A 19,324-nucleotide genomic window follows, 5' to 3' on the forward strand; every position below is an offset into this window, starting at 1 on the left:
AACAGGTGATTGCTTAAGAGAAATCCTGCTGCCTTACTCCTGTGGTTTCCAACAAATATTTAGTAGTCTCAGTAACAAGGGTACTATCATATAAATATACTTGTTAACAACCAGTATTGTATCTTTAACAACCTTGTATCTGATATCAGGTAAGAATTCTCTTTCCCAATGACCTTTCTACCTAAATGCTAACTAATGAACCTCGTTCATTCCTTATCTCCATGTTTCTTTGGACTTGTCCTTTTGGACTTTTCTGTGTAGTCACCTTTCAGCATCCCCAACCTCCTGTTAGATTGTTTTCGTAGCACCTTCATGATGAAATATTGAATAGATTTTAACACTGAATAGATTTTAACTATGTTCTATGTCATACTGCTATGTCTGTGCCTCTGCATGCTGGACATGGTACTTACCTTCTGTCAAGCAAATTTTGCTTTGGCTGACTGATTTTGTTTATTAATTTGGGGGTTGTAAAGATATGTAGAGTATCTTACAACTCATCTACTAAATGCTTCAGCACTGCATTTATCTTTTCATTTTGGTTGCAACAACTCATGTGGAGATACCTTTCTTATCTTAACATGGGTTTCTATTTATATCATTAGTTTTGTTCACAAATAGCAACATGAAACAAATTCCCCTTGCTTTGGCCAAAAACTCATAATCAAGGGTCCTAAAATATATTTTTGTATAAATAATTTCTTGCCTGCCCTAGGCTAGTCTTCCGTTATATTGGTGCATCATGAATTCAGACAACAAAACATACTACAGCTAATGGCTACAGTAATTGGCAGCTCTATTCCCGTCATTCCCAGAGACTTTCTCAAAGGCAATTCTGTGCCTTGATTTACCCCATTAGAATAGAAATTACAAGAACATTCCACTTTAGAAGTGTAGTGCGAGGGCATATTAATGCTTATGAAGCACTTCAAATATCTAAGAAATTATTAATGAAAGTCCTGTGATTAGTAGCAAGAGCTGATTCATTAAAATATTAAAAACTAAGTGTACACTGGGGGTGGAAAAGGTACTCATGAGATAGCTGTGAACCCTGCCAGGAACACAGTTCATTCTGCAGTGTGGATAGTGTCAAAGACACATTCCCAAATCATATTACAGACCAACCAAAACCAAAGGCTATCTCACAATTCAGGGACAACGTGAAAACACAATTCACAGTCCTGTCTACACTGCAAGACCAAAATGTGTTGGCCACACTGCAATGGCAACTCACAAAAAGCTGATTTTGCTGCGTAGCTTGGCTGATTTGCACAGCAGCTTCTTTCTGTATGCTTTGACAGTGAGGCTTTTACGAAGTTTGCCATTCATATTATAAACACATACCTGTTGAGACACTAATAATGGCTGGTGCAGCCAACCTAGACTAATTTCATGCACCGGGTGCAACACTCACAGTTTCCAGTACATGATGCTGGGTATGAAGGCGACATCTCACACATTGAACAACACAACATTGAGGTCTCTATCCTTCCACAATTCCATATAATCCACCCATCAGCAGTGGTCCACTTGGAGAATCGTAGAATCAACTAGGTTGAAAAAGACCTCTTAAGATTATCAAGTCAAACTATTACCCCAGGATTGCCAAGTCCAAGTGGTACAAAACCGTATCACCGAGCTTCATCTACACAGTTTTTGAACACTTCCTGGGACAGTGGTTCCACCACTTTCCTGGGAAACCTCTTCCAATGCTTGGAACCTTCGGTAGAAGTAGAACTTCACTTACAGAAAACTGCTCTTTATCTGATAAAAGCTGGAAGTCTATCAGTAAATTTTGTAACTCTAATATACACGCATACAGCAGTAAAAAAAACCACCTTATTAAAAACAGCAGTAAAAAAATCCTTATTAAATATACATTTAAAAATGGCTTCAATAATAGAAGTGAAACACATTTTCATGCTGATATACCAAATGTCACATATGAACTTAATGGTTTGCATAGATCTGCTTGTAACACATGCCTACAAACACATCCAAGCCTTTTTGTCCTGCTCTCTGCACATATGCTTATGCAACATGAATAGCATCTGTGTTTATATCTAACTATCAACTTACATGGCATAAATATGTCTGTAACCTGCTTGATTAAACACTGGGTATTTTTGTTATTTATTATTATACCTCTCAAATATGTAAATAAGAACAGAGGACAGAGAAAGGTCTCCTTGGCAAACTGTCTTTTGCTCCTACAGCCAGCCATCTGAAAAAATCCTTTCCATGAACTCAGCAAACTGCTCCCAAGTAAGAATCCCCTTTGCCCCAAGAATATTCTATGCCAAAGTTATTTGGATGGTGTGAATCCTTCTGCTGATCCCCCTGAAGTAATTCAGCTATCAGTTTATACTATTTTTCATAGCATACACTCTCATTTTCAACTCATCTTCTCTCCTCCCAGCATGTTTTAGACAGCAGTCATCACCTGTCTCAAATCTCTGCACAAATACACAAGTGGTGTCCATTTACATAATACATACATGTATTGAAGAGGCAATGTTTTGATGAGCTATATGTAAACATTCAGCGTGTCACTTCAGGGCTCTATTGCCATATATTTCACACTTTTCTCGTCCCCTATAAGTTCAAGACCCCAAGACTGAAAGGCTTTGGGAAAAAAAAAAAATATCTGAAATAGCTTTCAGGCAAGCTCACTCCCACCCTCATTCTCACATACGACAAAGATAATAGGTAAGTGACAAGCAATGAGCATTTTCCAAGTCACACTGCAGATGTGTATAAGCCCTGTACAAGCCAAAACACGCTGAATAAAAGCTCTGCTGAAGTATAGCCCCTCTTAAGCAACTTCTCAGAAGCCAAAGACCGGGGAGTTCAAGACCAAGGTGCTCTATTCGGTGCCTGAGGCAATAGAGGCTCCACATAAGGAGCAAATAAACTGCAGTCAATCCCCAAAGGTAGCCCTTGACTTGATGCCTGGTTAATAGTTAATGCATAGGGCAAGCCCTCAGTAATCAGGAGCTACCTGTGAGAAAAGCAGCATGCAGTTACAGAAAGACAGCTGAGAGCTGAACTTCAACATCTACTGAAATAGCAAGAACTATTTCTATTAAAACTAATGTATGTTGTAATCAGTTTAAATCAGCTATTTAGACATTACAGTCATCAGCTCCTAGCGCAGGTGTTCTCATGGGAGTAAAAAGCAACTATAATTGTTCACATATATTTGCCATCCCAATACTGCTGTCTCTAAACAATAACACTTGGTCACCAGCCATCTTAAGCACCATTATGTTAAGAGCTGTACTGGCATCAGCAATGACAGCATGAATGTGTTGCATGAAGCACAAAGAATGTTGTTTATCTCTACAGCACATTTTTTAAAAAGCTCAAGATGTTTGTAAGTGTGAAATAAGACACACTCTGTTACAGGACATTATTTTTATCTCTCTCTCTCCACTTCAGGAAGACTAGCAGTGTGTCCATAACTGAGATTTTACTTTTTTTTTTTTCTTTCATCAGTTCAATTGAATCAAGAATGATACAGACTTTTTTTAAAGAGAGGGAAGGAAAAAGGTTGGCCAATTTCTCAGTGCAAGCAAAGGCTGTCTTGTAAGCAGTAAGGGTCACTGTGAATATAGCAGCAAATAAGACACAGCCATTATTTCAATTTCCTATATATGAAATACATTACACTGGAGGATCTAAACAATACTTGATAGATCTCAGTTTTTAAAACACCATCATGTATGTGTGCAAATAAACCTTTTTGTTGATTAACCAAACACTGAAATATTATACATTTTTCAGGACAAATGTGTTAACACTTTGTGTTATATGTATATCAACAACTAGATAAGCAATTTACAGTTAAAAACAGCAAACATAGTGGCCCATCTTGGTTAAATTCAGGCAGTTTTCTATTGGAAAGCCTACACACATTCCAGTGGCTTTTTAAAGGTTACACAGTAAGTCAGTCACAATTAAAAGTAAAAACCTGAGACCTCATTTTTCCATTTTCTTGTTCTATCTAAAACATAGCAGTCCTTCACTAAGAAGAGAGACTTTGTCAAGCACTGAGGATGATGGGAATTGTCAGAATTATCTATAAATCCTTCAGACAAGATTCCAAAGTTCAAGATGCCCAATTAAAAAAAATTTACATTCCATTCATGTAGGGGGGGGTTTAGTATCCTAATGGCAATCTTCTTAATCAGATATATTAAAAACCACCAGAAGATACTTTAAAAATATTCAGAACTACAATGAAACAAGATAATGAGGAGTTAAACAAAAAAAAAACTGAAAATGAAAACCTCAAAACAAAACTGCTTTCAGAATTAAATATTATTTAATTGCAGACTTTATTAAAACTGCTTTGTAAAACATTTATACATGCAAATTGACCAATTAAAGCCAGGTAGCATATCTATTTAGAAACATTTTCCTTGGGTATAAGACACCTTCTAGCTATGGATAAAGCCGAATACTTCTATATTTTGTACTATAGTACAACCCTGAAGCTTCAAAAGAGGTGAAGACCCCACTCAATGACATAGAATGAGGATTTTTTTCCTTTCCAAAATGTTTGTATACACTGCAGTCATTATGGAGGCAGCAGCAGCTCACAAAAACATCATCAAATTGGTTTTCAACTTGCTGATAACAACATATTTCCTTCAGCACAGACCTTCATGTGAGCTACAAAAACGTGGCTGAGCAGTTTGGTAAACTCCTGCTGACACCACTGGGGAGCTGCCGAAACAAGACAGCTAATTTAAAGCTAGCTTAAGTATGTTTAAATAAGCAGCATTTACTGAAACACTGATGTGACCTAATCAGAATGGCAACATTTGACTGAAATTAAAGACCATCCCCACATTACAGTTACAATTTGTAGACAGCACGTTTAAAGATGAAGCTACTTGCCAAACCTTTTTAAATACCTGAAGCCCTGCTTTCAGGCTCCAGATAATCCTTCTCTTCAAGAAAGGTCACCGCATGTTCTGGGCTTTCTCAACTTGCCTCTTCTGATCATATTTCTTGTTGCTGACTCCCTCAGATCCCTGCGTACCATTAAGATTTAGTAGCCTAGGACCATCTTCTAAATCTTCCAGTTCTGTATAATTACATGTAGTTTCAGAACAGGCAGAATAATCAATATGCAAACATACATTATCACTACTTATATTGATGGTATTTTTACATTTTCATGCGTTAAGAGAACAGCAGTACCACCTCTATAACCCATCTTGCAGACATTCTCACACCCAGGAGCCTGCTTAGGGATTCTGGTTCTGCCGAAATACAGTCAATACTAAAGAGAACACAACATTTTTTACAAGGTGGAAACCTTTAGATACACATACTCCATTATTGACTGCAAAGAATTAAACTGACTATAAAATACTGAAACTGAAATTGAGATTTTTATTTTTTAAATACATTTATTCAGCTAATCAGGAACACTACCCAGTACAAATCCTGACAGTACATCCATTAGGGAGTATTTCTAAGCTCCCATTAGAATTTCTCATCAAAACCAGTGTCTCTTGAATAGTTTAGCATGTGGAAGTCCCATTCAAGCTCCTGCTCCGACAGTCAGGATAAAGAGTTGAATCTGGGTTTTCCTCTTCCCAAACATTGAACACACCCTGCTCACAGACTTTGTTTAGCACCTAACAAAAATATTTTGGAAGGGTTTGGTTTACCCCAATGGAAAACAAGGGGGGTGGAGATGGAATTAAAATCTTGAAGTTCTGCAGAAAGTTGTGCCCCTTTAAGCTCTATTTCAAACCTGTTATTTATTCTACTAAAGCCATAATGTCTAACAAATAGATCCAATGTCTAACAATTGGCCCAAGATGTGAAAAGAAAAGCAAGAGAGAAAGGGGGCAAACCCCTTAGCTACTACTCTGCAGCTGAGAAAGATAAAACTAGATAAAAACACCAGTAAGGGCTGAAGGTTCCTATATAACTTCTTTAAGAGAGGTATAAAAAAACAAAATTGTTTCAAGCCTGAAAAATCTGCTCTCACTTTTCTGTGAGAAGAGACATAGCTAATAGCAGCAACAAATACATTATAGCATAGCCGGGTTTTGAGGCAAGTATTAAAATAACATCTGAGTTATCAGATAAAAAGAAATTAATTTAGCTGTACAAATAAACATGAGAGGGAAAATTCCAGTTCTTCCTAATTCACATTAACACCAGAGACATCTTAAATTTAAGAGAAAATTCAAAACAAGGCAAATTGAAGCTTTTCCTTCTAGAAAGAAGTAATTTTGAGAGACTCTTGGGGGTTTTTCATATTTGAGTCAAGGAGAAACGCTTACGATGTGACCAAAATACATCCTCAGGAACAGTCAAGTAATGAACCCAGTATGTGTAACTGTTCATATTTCAGTATATTTTAGGCAAAACCCTTCCAAAAAAACCAAGCCCTGAAGATATGTAGTTGTTTTCAAATTTCTGGGGATGAACCATAATTTTGAAGTTACAAACAGTCTTCATCAGAATTTTACATCCCATCTAAGACAGCATTGTTAATCATCTGGGAAGGTGATGCCTGAAAATAAATTACTTCCTCTCACAAACTTTCTGAACAAAGAAAATGAACGATATTGTGCTATTTTCAATAAAATCATTCCTAAAAGAAATCCATATTCTCAACTAGCTGTATTGAGTTGGATGCAGAAAGGAGTAGCCCTCTGCCAAAATTGGGGATGGAAAACCAATTGCTCCATTTGGGCTTTCAAGTGAGTGCATTTTACAGCTCATTGGCAGTCCACAGACACCCATCTGTGCCTTGACCCCTGTGGCCCAGGTTACAGCACTGTGCTGCAGGTATTATCATTCACTGCATAGTTCTGCTCATATACAGTGTGGTGTGCATGTGTAGGGGAAGTTCTCATCACCTTCCTACTCAAATAGAAGTGAGACTGGGACCTACTGAAAACATAAACAACTGAAAGAGATTTAGAGATTTTTTTTTTTTTTCCCCAATATAGATGCTTAAAGTGAGAAGCTAAATTCCAGAAAGCCTTTATGGCATATATTAGATGATACTGTTTTAACTTAACTGGAAGGGCATTTGACCTGCTTGAAATCCAGATGCGTTATCCTGGGTTATCTTCTCTGGTAAATGGGTATAGTCACACTTATAATATGTGAATGCTCAGTTTTACATTTAAAAGATCAATTGGTCTAATCAGTTCAAATTTAGGCAACTTGTGATGGGATATTACTCCCTTTCTTTCTCAGGAAAAGGAAAAAACAGAGGGTGGTTGTTGAAAGTGGTGAGTTTATCTTTCTTACTTTCCCCAATTCTCTTTAAGCTTACCACCTCCGAAGATTTAATTCTTATACTTTTTTCACTAAAATAACCCGCCAGCAAAATTTATGCAAAGAATTTACAAGCCTATTACTAATGAAAAGTGTTATGGGTAAATGAGGAGAAAAAACACAGAAACAGGTCAAATCTTTCACAAGTATAAGCCTCCAAAGTCAGTTAATTATCGCATGAATTACTTTTGTTTTGTTGCATTTGTAACTCTTCAAATTCCAACAGTGCTGAACCAATTATAGCAATATTTTTTGCATTTCCTGAGAAACGTGAAAAGTTATAAAAACTCACCACACATAGTAATCCATACTTCCATTACTCCATATAGCACCACTCCCAAACACCTCTCTTAAAAATGTTTTCTTACAAATTCCCTTAAAACATTCTAGCCTATGATGACTAAGACCGAGTTCACCTGTGCACACCTAGTCAGGCATCATATCTTTAGGTATTAAACCACAAAATAAAAAATAATGAATGAATCCTGAATATCAGCAGCAAGTTGTTAGGAAGAAATCTTTAGAATTGAACTAACATTCTTTAAAAAAAAAATATCAAAAGGAACTAATTTGCAGCAAGACATTTTATGAACAGAACAAATATACTCAGAGTAATTCACAGAATTGCTTCATAGTCTTAGAAACTGTCTTTAGTTTAGGTAGACTTTTTACAAAATACCAATTATAAAACATATTTTCTGTGTATCCTGTCTTCCTTCCTTCAGAATATGATTCTTAACAACTTGCAAGACTTTACTTTTTCAATCTTCAGAAATGCACCTGCATGCTTGCACAAAGCACTGCTGAAATTACCTTACTTTACTTAGGTAAAAGTCCGAAGTGACAATACTATGCATCATGGAGAGAGAAGAGAGAGGGAGTTGTCTCCACATAATTCCCATAAAACTTCTTTCTTGCAATTAGTTTCTTATGGCTCGATGGGAAACAATGTAAATTGCAAGAACATAGCAGACAGACTCAGAAATGACTTCTCCTACCAAAGATCTGATGTTCTCTGAATTTTGCTGATATGCAACCAAAAAAATTATCTCATATTGTAGTAATTATATGGCTATAACGTATAACATGGCAAGAGTCAATTTTTTCTTTGCAAAGGTTTACAGTTCTGCTATATATAGTAATCTGTAAGGTCCCAATCCAGGAATCCAATTTATGCATACCTTCAAAAGAAACCATTCACTCATTCAGCTATTCCTGAATGGCAAAACAAACAGTTGTGAAGTAGGAACATGCAGTATCTAACATTATGACATTTACTGAGAGTCTTTAAGAAGTGACATTGTCACACTACACAAAATTCTTGCGTCAAGTTATCTGATAAGCAATAAATTATGGTATGTTAATTTTTAGTTTGAGCTGAATTTTTATATTAAGCAAGTAGAAATAAATGTTTTGCAAACAAAGTATCTACTTAGTCCAGGCCCTGCTCCTCTATAGAGATGTCTGCGTGGAAAACCTCAGTCCACTTGCACAATCCGTGAAAGTATGAGGGTTTATTCTTACCCATCTAATAGTTACTAACTCAGCATTTTTCCTTTGTTCCTTCTGAGCCTCAGGTTGCTTTGTGAGGAGATATACACCATGGGAAACTAGAATGAATTTAACATACTTACTCATTAAATATTTTGGAAGCATTTTTATAAAGATTTGCCTCTGCTTATTTCAGGTTTGGCTGTCATGCAGATGACAGCAACATTCTAAGTGAAATGAATGAAAAATACCCATGCTCCCAGCTGGAACAAACTCATCATGAAATTGGGGTGAACAAGCAGGTTTCCATTTCTGGAGCCATGCAGGCTTGCATTTTCCAGGATTCCTTCACAAGCTAGAAAACTTGACTAGAAAACTAGAAAAGTTTATTTATGGTGAAGGTTAAGATCTTCACCTAAGACAACAGTTTATATTTTAAGTAAATCATATATGGTGAGATTTCTTAAAAAAAAAATCCAACAATCAAACCAACCACAAACACACCACCCCTCCCCAAAAAAGAAACTCAAAACAACAAGTTGGCAACTTGCCATCATCTGTGTGTCCCACTACAGTTTATGGTAGCATTTGCTGAAAATTTTCCAATCTTTTCCCCTTGCCAGCTTCCATCAAATTCTAATTTGGTATATATTTCACCACTGTAATATCTGGTCTTTCAAAAAGTTGTGTAGCTCTTATGGCTTCTCCTTCATTTAAAAATACAATAAGTTTAAAAGTGTTCTGCTACTCTAAGATGGGATATAGTAGTTTTCATTACTTTCATCCCATGAAAGGGATAGGCCAACTAGTATGAGCATTTTATCAGGCTTCACAACATGTATGCAAGGAACATGGCGTTTAACATACTGTCACATACCAAAAATACATGATGATGGAAACCCTTAAACTTGCTCTTCTTCTCGCAAGACTTAACAAGCATATAACAAAGTATTAAGAGCAAAATATATTAAGGACTTCCAGAGCTTGATGGCTTATTTCTAGGAAACTAGTACGGATTCAAATATTTCCAATCTATATCATTAAAAAAAAAAAAAAAAGGCTACTATCCCCTAAATAGAACATAGACACCATAGACACCAGTGCCTGTGCTCTCAGACTTAGAACCTAGCTGTTTCCACTTCCATCTTTAATAGCTGAATTGTCAAAGGACTGAAAGAACTACACAAATATTGATATAAGAATAATATATCCATAGTATGTGGCTAAATAACTTTTTATCTGTTATATACAAGGTAATAAATCAGTTGTGTAGGACAAATTAGAGTTCAATGTTTTCACTGGTTACCTGAAAAAATCTGTTTCAGACTGTCATGCTTTTGAAGGTAAAAACACTGTGTATTATTGTAAAAGGAGCACAACTGAATTTAATTAAGAAAACAATATTTAAACCCAATCTCAAAATATTACATTATACATTGGTACAAACTAAACAACAAACAAACAAAACAAACTGTAAAATTCCATCTCTTCACATACTCCAGAATACCATAATTTTTTTTCTTAATGCTAAAAAGAAACAGCAGCAAAACTTTAATTTAGCTGTTCAAATCATATCAGTAGAACAGTTAAAATGAGCAATATGCTTATGAGTATGCAGGCACACAGGCAAAGTAGACACCTTTAACAGGATATATATATTAAGTATTTTTAAGAAGTTATATCTTCCATTCATGCCACACTAAAAACACACTCTATTTTCCTGCCAGAATATCTGATGTATCTTACGGTTCTACATGAAATATAAACATTCAAATATATGATGAATTGGAGGAGGAGAGGGGGATTTGATAGTTATCTGCAATTTTGCAAGCATGTATGTTTTATTTCTTTTTTTAAAGGGAGTTCAGTTATAGCTTGGAAACAGTTAGGAAACAAATGATTAATTTTTATATCTATCTTTCCTTGCTTATGGGTTTACTTATGCTAGTCACAATTCAAGTTTGTGTGAATAACATGGCTGTCAAAAGCATTCCTCGCATCAATGTTTGTTCATAAATCAAGCTGTTGTCCCTTTTAAGCTGCTAGCAAACCTTCTACTCCCCCCCTCCCTCCACCCCCACCCCCCACGCCCCTTTGGCTTTTTATCTACATAGTATTACTTTAAGAGACACTTGCACAGGATAAATACAAATATATTTTCAGATAGCTTTCTCTATTTTGTATATACTTCCTATCTAGCATACATGAAGAACCAAAAGGAAGAGCGATCACTAACTTGTTACTTCACTCATTAGGAATTTTGCTTGGAAAGTTTCAGATAGAAAACACTCTATAACAAGCATTAGAGTATAGAACATAGCACTGCAAGAGCACAACAAATGTCCCTTTACAAAGAAAGGCTACATGGCCTAGATTTTGTTCCATTCACTAATATGCCAGTTCATAGATTTTGCCATGAATTATTAATGAACCATGATGGACAGGCAGGAAATGAAACAGGTAAAATTAAGCCTGTGTTTTTGTTGTTTGTTTTTTTTTCTCCCTAGGTGTAACAAGAATTCAGGTATGAGAACTTAAGACAGCACAAGGACATAGGGATGGTAGCCAAAATAGTCTGTATTTACTTGCTTGGACTTCCCAGATAGGCTTGTAAACAACTTCTAGCTCACAAATTTTGTAGTCTGGGGACTTGCTAGTCACCTGACAAAAAGGAACACATGAACCCTAAAACCCATTACCTATTTTATTTTCCAGTCCATGAAGTGATTAAAAAAAGGTTTCTGGTATCATGGCGCCCAATGGACAGAAGACACAGTTATGCAGGGCTGCAAAATATTGCGAAGATAAGCTTCCCAAGTAATATCTGTCAAAGACCAACATGTTTTAGTTTCCACAGAGTCAGCTCAAAATAGGACACTGTTCAATTCTGTTTAGCAGACAGTTCTGAGAAAAGTAGTCTTGTAAAGAAGTGAAAATCAGGGAAGGGCTGTCCCTGAAGCCTTGCACATGTGTGTGTTGTATATTTGTACAAATCAAAGTGTCATCTCATCAGCCTCAAAAAAAAGGGAGCGATTCTACAGGATTGCCCACAGTACTGTTTATTGCTATTGAAGCCTGTTGTACTTCAGACTAAAAGCTCTGTAAACTGTAGAAAGATTTTTGCCATTTTAATCATTATATTTGGATAGGAGTGTTATAGCATTCTTCCTAAGTCTTAATGAACACCGTGTTTAATAAAGTAACCTGCTCAGAAATTCAGTTTATTTATTTTTATGCACTTTTTAACAGAGGGGTTACAGGAGAACCTCAGCTAAACTTCCAGCTGTACGCTTTTGTAGCTTTGAAGGGGAAATAGAAAACTAAATGCATGTAGGATATGGCTTCCCTCTGTAACTGCTCAAAGGCCAAATTGGAGCATTCTGAAATGTGCGGTCTGGTGTCAATAACTCAAAACCTGTGTCGGGATGTAGCCCATCTCTAGAACTACTTATTAAAAAACAAACAAACAAACAAACAACAAAACAACAAAAAATCCCACAAAAAACTAAAAGTTCGCTTCACTCTAAAAAGGCTTGAAAACACTCCAGGCAACAGCAGATCATTGCTTCTGATCATAGATGAATTTTTCAGCTCAGCTGTTTGGTCTTATCTTTGAATAAATGCATGGCGATCTTGTATTTTTGTTACCATGTACCATCAGTAATGTAGCAACGATTCCACAAGTTCTGTGCTACAATTCTTCTACTTATACTCTTAGGCTAAATACTACTATTCTCCAAACTATTGTAAGTATTCAATCAAAAATACTTTGCCCCTAATCCACAGCCAACCACCCCCCAAATCAATGGCATGGTAGCCTGTTCAAATTTTGATCCCATGTATTCTTTGTGAGTGTTAATAGCCCTAAAAGCTTTGCACCAGAGACGATTGTAGCACTAGCTTTACCCATCTGCAAACGCTATTACATATTTTTCAGTAACAGTTTTCTGCTAAAATGTACAAATAGGAACCTGAACTACTGATGTTTTATGACAGATTAAAAACAGAGAAAACTTGAAAAGTTTTTTGCAGATGCATTTTGACATAAAGTAATTTCTATACCTATCTATCCTTATATGCATCTAATAAATAGAGAGAAATGTACAAAATATAAGTATCAGAAGTACGATACTTAGGTATCAGAAAGGGACAGAGGCCCCTTGCATTAACAAGCAGCTGCAAACCCCTTCTCTAATCTCCAGAAAACTTTCAAATAAAAAGCTCTTCAGTCACCAAAACTCTTCAGTGCAAGGATAGCGTATTTGTCAAGTACAGTTAGGGTGTAGATTGTGAGGGAAGCTCTCCCAGTGGATTTTGCTTTAATACATGCTCGAAAGTGGCCTACTAGTATTGGCTGACTTCTCCAAATTCAGAGCTTGGCTGAAGCCTTCTCTGGATGTAAATTTTGCTGCTCTTTTGATCTACTAAGCTACCAAGAAGTACATTCCTCTCTCTCCCCAAATTAATACAATTTGTAAAGATCCGTGCATACCAAAGCTGCTTCACTTTCAGCCCAAGTAGGGCCAGTGTACACACCACCACAAGTAAACATATAAAGGTAAAAGTTACTTCGTTTTATGCTCTAGGAGGGACAAGCATGAAGGCAGAGACACAAAAGGAAGGACCTTACCCTTTTCCTCATCACCTATGTTCGCGTTTCCAGCATACCGGGTATGTTATTTAGTGCAAACTGAAATGCCATCAGAAGCAGCATGGCTCTAATATTACCTAACTAAATTAAAAGCCTCTCTAGTGCAGATTACTGCAAGTTACTATGTTTTCATTATCGTATCAAATTTCCCCTTTTAAAAATCCCAAGGAAGGGCTTGATGGATGAGAGCCTAATTTAATGACAAGTTGTTGTTCAGCTGTGGCAGTCACTCCAGCAAGAGGAGGCCACATAGACAATGGCTGTCCTCACCACCTCCTCCTCCCAGTTCTCCAGAGGTTCTCTATCACAGGGCAGTTCAACTCAAGTCCTACCACTGCGTTCACAAGCAGCCATGATCAAGATGGCAGACATGGCTAAGGCCCCCACACAGATACCCTCCTGCTTCCAAAATGGTGGGGAATCCACCACAGAAACATCATGCCTTTTCATCAATAAAAGCCTGCCCTACCTGTGTCTGGGAGCTGTGCCTGCAGGATGGCAAAGATCACAATCCTCCTCCACTTCATCTTGCTTCTCCAGCAGTGGTGGGGAGCAGGAGGCCACAAGCAGGGAGAAGAGGAGGTTCCTCCACAGGCTTTGCTCATCTGCCAACCCCACAGGAAGCTCTCCTGTGAGGGCTTTCAGAGTCCACCTGCTGGCAGGAGCACCAAAGCAAGAACCTTCCTGTGCCTCACAGCCTCCGAGGGCTGGGTTTTACACTCTTGGTATTGATGTCTGGGGTTTCCTTTTGTATTTTTTCTTTCTTTTTCTCTTTGAAAGATGGTTTTTGGTGGTTGGTTGGTTTGTTGGTTTTTTTTTTTCAATTTATCTGATGGTTCCTAGGTCATCCTAGTCAGCAGTTGCTGATCTCTACAAGTAGCTCAGGAAGCGTATCTGGAATCAAATTTGTCTTGACTTTGAAATACTATATAACTGTTTCCAGTGTGCAGTGTGGCGTAAGTAGGAGTTTGAAATGTAAGCTATAGTCACTCTTGAGCAAGTAGCTGGCTAACCTGGTAAAGGTGTAAAGTTTATTTCTAAATCTAGTTGAAATATGGCCTTACTGTGAGCACTGAAAATGGCTGACCGCTCAGGGCTGGAGTGGCCAGCATCAGGGAGAGTTGAACTGTGCCCATTCTTGCAGACACCATCCATGGGACATAAAACACCAGCACAACTGGCCCTGCCTGGATCATTTCAGTTGTACCTGACTATGAAATGGAGATGCCTTTTGATGTGAACATGCTGCATCTTTCTATTTTGAAAGGGTGTTAGTATATGCAAAGCTCTGAAGCCATTTTGTCCTCTGAGCCATCACAGCCTGTATGGAGAGCCTGTGCCACCTCTGAGGGAGAGCATAAGATGCATCTCCTCCTCACGTGGCTTGAAACAAAAATCTTGCAGCCCCTAGCTATGCATGCTACTCCTACCTACCGAGCGGGCCATGGGATTCAACCTTCTTGCTGCTTGAAGCTGTCTTCTAGCAACAGATCCCAAGGCAGACCAGTGGACCCCAGGATCAGGATGAGTGGTTTGAAGGCCGCTGCTCTCTAGGAGCTAACAAGGCTTTTCAGTCCCACGTTGTGGGTTTGTCCGTTAACACAGCCCTTGGAGCAACATAAAACAGAGCAGGTCTGCCCAGCAGCAGCCAAGCCTGGTTTCCCACAGGTCCACATTCTCCAGCCAGCATGGTGACTACAGTGCCTCCCATATTGCCCTAAGCCCCTGTCACCCCCTTTGCTCTCCCCTGCCCACTTCTGTGTGGGGATTCATTTAGTGCAAAGAGGGGAGAAGAAACCCAGCATAATAAAAGAAAAGAAGGTGAAATCTGGAGGTTTAGGATAGTCCTCCTGAGAGGGTAGTAGGCAGAAGCAATTTCTCCAGCAGTGTTAGGGCATTTATATGAGAAAAATCATACCACTTGACACAGTGGTGCCAACTCTCACTTTTTAAGAAATCTCACATTATTGTGCTCTTTTCAAATGTGAACAAATACAAATTTTCACTTTTATTAACACAAATATAAGGTACATTTTAGACAATGGTAAATTAGAAAGGCTTTAAAACATGACTTAGATGCACCTAAAGCTTAGCTACCCACCATCAAAATACAACTGGTTCAATGGAAGATTGCAGAGTGTTTACAATAGTAGTACTACTAATACACTCCAGGATGAGAGCTTAGGCTGGGAGGAAGCACAAATATCTCAATGAATATACATATATATTTCCTATTTCTAATTCTAAGAAAAAGGAATGTGTATCCCCAGCAGGTACAGGAACACAATTGGTGATAACAGTTTCCCAGTAGTATAAAGACAACTGGCAGGGTAAATTACTGTGCATTTAAGTAGTAAGAATTTATAATCTTTTGAAAGCAAAATAAATAGAAGTTCTTGGAAGAAGGAGACCAAGAAATTCATCACCTTGCTGTCTGGAGTACTGAAGGCTAAAACATTAATAAACCAGTATTATTGTCTTATTTAATAATTATTATATATTGTTCCAGGCAATACCAAAATTATTAGACACCAGTATTACTCAAACCTAGTGCCACACACCATTCTGTAATACCTAGACAGTATTGCTGAGCTTCTGTTCTCCCCAACCTTGAGGAGGGTTTCTTTTGTGGCTCTCTACCCCAAAAGCTGCAAGAGAAGGTTGTATCACCTCTGAATCACTGCCAGGCAGAAGGCAAAGCACAGAATGTGAAAGCTGCCATGCACTGAACCTGAAAGAGGTGTCATTGGTCCCAGAGATGGCTGTGCTTGTGTATGAGTTCTATATTCCAGTGTGAGCCAGATAAAGCCCTTTCTATCCACTTCCCTGTGTGACAGAAGGTTGGCTGAAATAAGGAATTAGTGAGAAGAAAAAGACCTCTGCTTCCCTAGCACGCTCCCTAAACCTCACAGACGCCTTGTCCAAAAGCTAAAATAATATCATACTAGGTCTTGATATTTTTAGGTAATGGTATTTTCAGAGGAACAAATGACACTGCTCATCACTATTCCACTGACCCATCTCCTCCTGTTATTGATCATAGCTTCTCCCTCTGGCAGAAAACCAGCAAATTATCACTTTGAATAAAGAGTTGAGGCCAAAGGTAAAGAAAAGGAATGAAGAGCTATATAAGAAAGGGAGATTAATGGCAATAGTAGCACTGTTCCCCCAAACAGTAAGGGGGAACAGCAGTTAGGCCAGTCTATTTTGATGCCTAAATAGGGAAAGGTCAGAGAAATAGAGTATATGCTCTGTGCATCAATATGCCATTCTTTCTCTGGACAAAAATCCTGGAACAGCTCTAATGCAATGGGCTGATTCAACCCCAGAAGCATCCCTGTTTCATGCTTACCAGTCATGCTTCTACTATTAAAAAAAAATAAAATAAAATAATAAATAAAAAAGGCAGCAGAGCTTGCAGTTTTAACAGGAAATAAATGAAAACTGAAAAACAAACCCACACCACAGTCAAACTGAGGATTAAAAAATAACTACACACTGCCCTCTGGCTCATGTATTGCTACCACAGAAAGCTCACCTGCAATCATCAGCACAGACTGCTGAGACTGAGAACAAGTCAGTTAAGTTCTCCTAAGCCTGTTTGATACAGTTAGCACTTGCAGACAAAATTACCTGATGGAGGAGTGGGACAACTTTGAGAAGGGGGAGTCCAGACAGACTGCAGAGTCCTGCCCCTGATCCAGCAGTGCCAGGACTAATTCAACAGGTATTGAAATCATTTTTAGAGCAGTTCACACAAAGATAATGGGTGATAAATAAGCAAAAATTTTGTCCAGTGAGCAATCTGTTCATAAACATACTGTTCATGCAGCAGACTACGGCATCAAAAAGACAAAGTCTGCTGTTTTTTTTTTTGTAAGCCCACAATTTTTATTGACAAAATGTTGAGGACTGACAGTCCTACACTGCTTCACTGCATTTCAATGCACTGTAATGCCTCAGAGTGAAGCTTTGCTTTGGTGTAATTGGGTTCAACTATGTTAATCACCTTGGAATGCAGCAATTAATACTTACTTAGTTATAATTGCTGCATTCCCAGAGGATTAGTCCTTGCCCTACACTTTTGCCAGCATTGCAAATGGAGAGCTGGAAGGAAGATAGTGTCTAACTACAAGCCTTGATTTGCAGCTCCCAAAAGGGAAACAAGAGAAGTTGGTTTTGCTACAACTGCTCCTCTCTGTGTATGAAAATACTACTTTTCCAAGGGAAAACTATTTGGCTGTCACTCTTCCTTGCAGTTGCATTGTGCAAATAGAAACCCTGCCACATCCAACAAGAAAAAAGCCACAAACGAACACCAGACACCTGTGCAGTATCATAACGACAAACACAGCCAGGACTGTATTCTGCCTATAGGAAATAATAAACAGACCCTGATGTGATGTAAGAATTAATTCCTATTCATTATTTTGGTTTGCTTGTTGGACTTGGAGTTGGTTTGGTTTTGTGTTTTTTTTTTTGTGACTACCAGTTCCCTGTTCCCACTGTGGTCTTAAAATTTTTAGTGCAACATGGGTTTTGGAAACCTGTAAAGCATATGTTAGAAGAAAGTCAAAATGTGCCCCCTCTGAATACTCAGGTTTGAGACTTCTGAACCTGTAATGTCCAGTTCTTTCCTCCCCAGAGAAGCCTTTATGATCTGCTCTGGATTTTTTTATTTGTTAAATGCACTGGAGAGACCACTGCTTATGTCATATCTTAAGAACGATGCTGTTTTTCCTTTAGGCAAGTCAAGCCACTCTCTCAATCATTAACATTTTCACCTGTTAATTGCAGGTGAATTTCTATTATTACGTTACAGCATGCGTAGAAAAATTCTGTGACTTTACCACCAAACACACATTGAGGAAATGCTATTTTTAATTATAGAGCACCGTCAATATTTTCTTGCATTGGCTGTACTGAACTGATCAGTAGGGTTATGTCTTTCATGAATATAAAGTATTGTAAAGCCAGACTTTACGACCTGTGACAAGTATCTCCATTTATTTTCTTTCCCTCTCCAGCCCTAACACATACCTCTTCTGTATTTTTCAAATGCTGATCCTGGGGAAAACTTAATTAACTTAACTGAAATACATTTAAGCATTTAAAGCAAATCAAAAATCCAGTTCATGCTTGATTAAGCAACTGGTTTGGGCTAAATGAGAACAGGACAGAACTACACAAGGTTCTTGTAATCATATACTGCAGGTTTTGTGCAATTATTTCTGTATTTCTTATATCTAAACAACTGTTCATTTCAACCTAGAAACAGTTATTTTTCCATTACTGGGTGATATTTAATAGGTTCCACTGGCATAAAACATTATAGAAATACAAAGTATGTTCTTTTCACTGAAATATTCATGCTTACATATGCAATTATGTATGTACTACCTAGTGTTTCTTGAAAGCTTTTCCTCTGTGATTACGTGCACATACACACACCCCTGCATGGCTTTGTCAAGTTATTCTGTGTTTGTGGCAACCAGAAGTATCTTGTTTTCAAAAAGGCATTCCTCTCATCTAAAAGTGCCGAGACGATTTGTAAGTGTTCTACATGAATCCTACAAACTGGTATCTATTTACATTTTATAGATAAGGAAGGGGAGGAATAAGGGTGCAAAATGAGTAAGGTTAAAGTCCTGGTCAGTGGCAGCAGCAAAATGCGTGAAGTAGTTCTAGGCTTGTATGGGTACATGGACAACTTTCCTGAGTTTGATGGAGAGACTCCACTCTCTTAGCAAGACCCACAGCAGTTGTTGTATCTGCCACCACACATGTATCAACTCTTTTGTTTAAATTGGAGAAATTATATGCAAAAGGAAGCCAAAGCTGCAGGAACTGGAAGCAGAGTAG

The 19,324-nt window shown here is 37.9% G+C and overlaps 1 protein-coding gene across 1 annotated transcript in view; it reads right to left on the reverse strand.

The window, feature by feature from the left end:
* Positions 1–14,598, reverse strand: part of CD247 (CD247 molecule) — a 52,792-nt gene extending 38,194 nt beyond the window's left edge. The window contains 4 exon segments of the mRNA XM_057410557.1: positions 13,932–13,996; positions 13,998–14,122; positions 14,125–14,301; positions 14,527–14,598. Of these exon segments, the coding sequence (XP_057266540.1) occupies positions 13,932–13,996; positions 13,998–14,122; positions 14,125–14,301; positions 14,527–14,598 (439 nt within the window).
* Between the last annotated feature and the right edge of the window lie 4,726 nt (positions 14,599–19,324).

This window comes from Pezoporus wallicus, unplaced genomic scaffold (genome assembly GCF_028554395.1).
Source record: "Pezoporus wallicus isolate ANWC-B61680 ecotype Strahan unplaced genomic scaffold, APGP_CSIRO_Pwel_v1 contig_229, whole genome shotgun sequence".
NCBI lineage: Eukaryota > Metazoa > Chordata > Aves > Psittaciformes > Psittacidae > Pezoporus > Pezoporus wallicus.